The sequence below is a fragment of the Pyrus communis genome, chromosome 4 (genome assembly GCF_963583255.1).
Source record: "Pyrus communis chromosome 4, drPyrComm1.1, whole genome shotgun sequence".
Lineage (NCBI taxonomy): Eukaryota > Viridiplantae > Streptophyta > Magnoliopsida > Rosales > Rosaceae > Pyrus > Pyrus communis.
Genome location: NC_084806.1, coordinates 7,539,657 through 7,542,370, shown reverse-complemented (window position 1 = coordinate 7,542,370; position 2,714 = coordinate 7,539,657). Strand labels below are relative to the sequence as shown.

At 49.0% G+C, this 2,714-nt stretch overlaps 1 protein-coding gene across 1 annotated transcript; it reads right to left on the bottom strand.

Moving 5' to 3' along the window:
- Nucleotides 1–296: 296 nt before the first annotated feature.
- On the bottom strand, nucleotides 297–2,497 carry LOC137732125 (uncharacterized). The gene has a single exon (XM_068471424.1). It carries the CDS (start codon nucleotides 2,450–2,452, stop codon nucleotides 524–526), a length of 1,929 nt encoding a protein of 642 aa, XP_068327525.1. The 5' UTR covers nucleotides 2,453–2,497; the 3' UTR covers nucleotides 297–523.
- Between the last annotated feature and the right edge of the window lie 217 nt (nucleotides 2,498–2,714).

Below are 2,714 nucleotides of genomic sequence, written 5' to 3'. Positions count from 1 at the left end.
GTGCTTATAAGTAGCAAGGCTACTCTCCATATCGTCAATTGATTTTACGGTGAAACCTCAACTTCTTCAAACTCGTCGGATAATGAATTGCAAATTGCAGGTTTCTACTTCTATTGGTTATCGTGATTAAATGACATGATAAACGGCATGTAATTTGGGGAATACGTTTAGAGGCACTTGTTCCGTTCCTACTAGCTACACGTCAGAACTGAACAAAAACGCTGCAATTACCAAAGGGATTGTAAGATGCCTACCATAAAACTCAATCAAAATATTCATCAGAGAAGACCAACAAATTCAAGCTTATTGGATGATTCTAACATCTCCTAAATTGCATATATCAACATAGAACCCGAACCCAATATACAACTTCACTAAAAACATACAATTTCATTTTTCATTTCTCCTTTTTATCCTTCTACAAAACTCTGCAACAAAACAGAAAGTACCTGCATTGCATCACTTCTATTCCCCCTCTCACTTTTATTAACATGCAAAACTCAACTCATCGTTACTTCATCACTCAATCGACCACAACTAGCTTCTCATACTCTTCTCCCGAGATGGCTAATTCCATGAAAACATCCGGTCGAACTTCCCCGTCATTATCCATGAACAGCTTCAGCAGATTCTTAGAGAAGCCACTCAGCAGAGCCACCCCTGGCTGGTTCCCTGGCACCGGTACAGACCTAGAGTCCCTGAGATTCCAAAACACCAGCTGCGGAATCGCATCACCATACCCGCTCTCCCTAAACTTCTTTTGAATCACGTCATAATCCGTCTCCCAGCTGTTGGGCGAAGCTTGATCAAACTCCATGTCACTAAACACAAAGATCCTCTTTATCATATTCTCCGGTTTCAAATTCCCCTTCACCGCAACGCTCAGTAGCAAATCAAACACCTGCTGGAAATCGGTGTTCATCCCCCAATCCATCTCCCTCATAAACTGGCACTTGGTCATCAGATCATCCCCTTCCACCAAATGCAGCTGAGGATTCTCACTGAATGTGATCACCAGCCCTTTCCACGGGTCCTCGCTCAACTCAGATACCAGCAGCCCCAACGCCACCGACACCTCCATTGGAGTCCCTTCCATGCTCCCGGACACGTCACACACAGCCAAGCAGTTCTTCATCTTCCCCAACTTCAACATGTCGTCCACCATTCTCTTCCACTGAAGATCCGCCACCTGCCCAACATCACGGTCCCCTAGAGACCCAATAATCTCGTGGGGCAGCAGGGCTCCGGCAGCAATCTTCGCCTTGCCCGTCTTCACGTCCTCCAAGTACTTCTTGAACCGCTCTTCGTCATGCTTCAAGAAGGACTTCTTGTAATTCTTCATCGCCACCGACGCCACCCTGTTGTACGGAATTGAACCCCACTCGTTGGCCCCCATGTACACCTCCGGAAGCTCCAGAACCTTCCTCAGGGGCACCAGCACCTCCTTCCTCAGCCGGTCCCTCACTTTGTACGCGTAATGGGCTTCTTCAACGCCGTCGTATTCCTTGTACGATTCGCGCGGGAAAACCTTCCTCGCGATGCTCTCGCAGATCAGAGTGACCTGATCGAAGGAGGAGTCGATCGAAGGGCACCACTTAGCCGCGAGGGTGATCTTGTTGCGCTGATTCGACTTCAAACTCTCCATATCGGCCTTCAGAAACTCGGCGAAAATATCCGAGATGCGCTCGTGCAGGAATCTGAAATCCGGATCGTGCTCGTACCGGGCCACCGCCTTCTTGGCCATGGAGACCTTCTTCTCCTTCCTCAGCCTGCTCGCATTTTCCTTCTCTGATTTTGCCAACTCCCTCAACTTCGCTTGCTTCGCTTTCTTTTCCTCTTCCGTCAGCACCTTTTTGACGGGGTTCTTCTCCCATTTCCCCCCGATTTTCTTGAACGGTCCCCAAGTCCGAATCTTATTTCCAACGCACGATTTTTGGGTCTTCCACACCTCCCTCTGGTTCCTCCGCACGTCCTCGCCTTCCAGAAGCCGGTATAGAATCTCCGGGAGGTCCTTGAAATACCCGAATTCCACAAACGCTTTGAGATTGCAGGCGAGGGTTTTGGGGTGGTGCTTGTGGAGCCAAAACGCTGCCGTGTGGAAGTTCTCCTTGTCGGACTTCCCGGTGCCGCGCACGCCTCGGAGGTTGCAGATAAGCTTGAGCGTGGTCAGAGCGTTTTGGTCCCAGGCCTGTGCGAGTTGCTCGTTCAGGTAATCGGCGGGGGTGTCCGGAACGACGTGGAAGAAAAGATCGAGGCAGGGGTTGCCGGTGGAGACGTAGGTGGCGGATTCGTTCTCCGTCAGGCCCATCTCGGGCTCATCTTCCATCGATTTGTTGTTGAAATCCGAGACCAACAAGTCGACCAAGGGTTCGCCGGTGGGGGGTTCGGGCTCGGATGTGGTCTTGGTGGGGTTGCTGAGCTCTGGAGGACCGAGTAGGCTGGGAGGAGCCATGGTTGTGAGCTGTGTGAAAAATCGCCGATCGACCGAGTCACGGAGGCGAGCGCGTGTGGCGAACTTTCATCCTGAAATGCCGAATTTAAATAGAACGTTACTTGGGTGCCACGTTTTTCGGCTATTTTTGCGAATTTCTAAATTTTTTTGCTGCTTTATATTTTCCTTTTGAGATTTATTAAATTTTATCTATAACAAAAATTAAAAATAAATACGAAAAAGGAAACAAGTATCTCTACAAACGGAAAAGCTGAAATTGATT

Coding starts and splice junctions, on each gene's coding strand:
- LOC137732125 (XM_068471424.1), bottom strand. CDS start 2,452: ATGGCTCCTCCCAGCCTACTCGGTCCTCCAGAGCTCAGCAACCCCACC.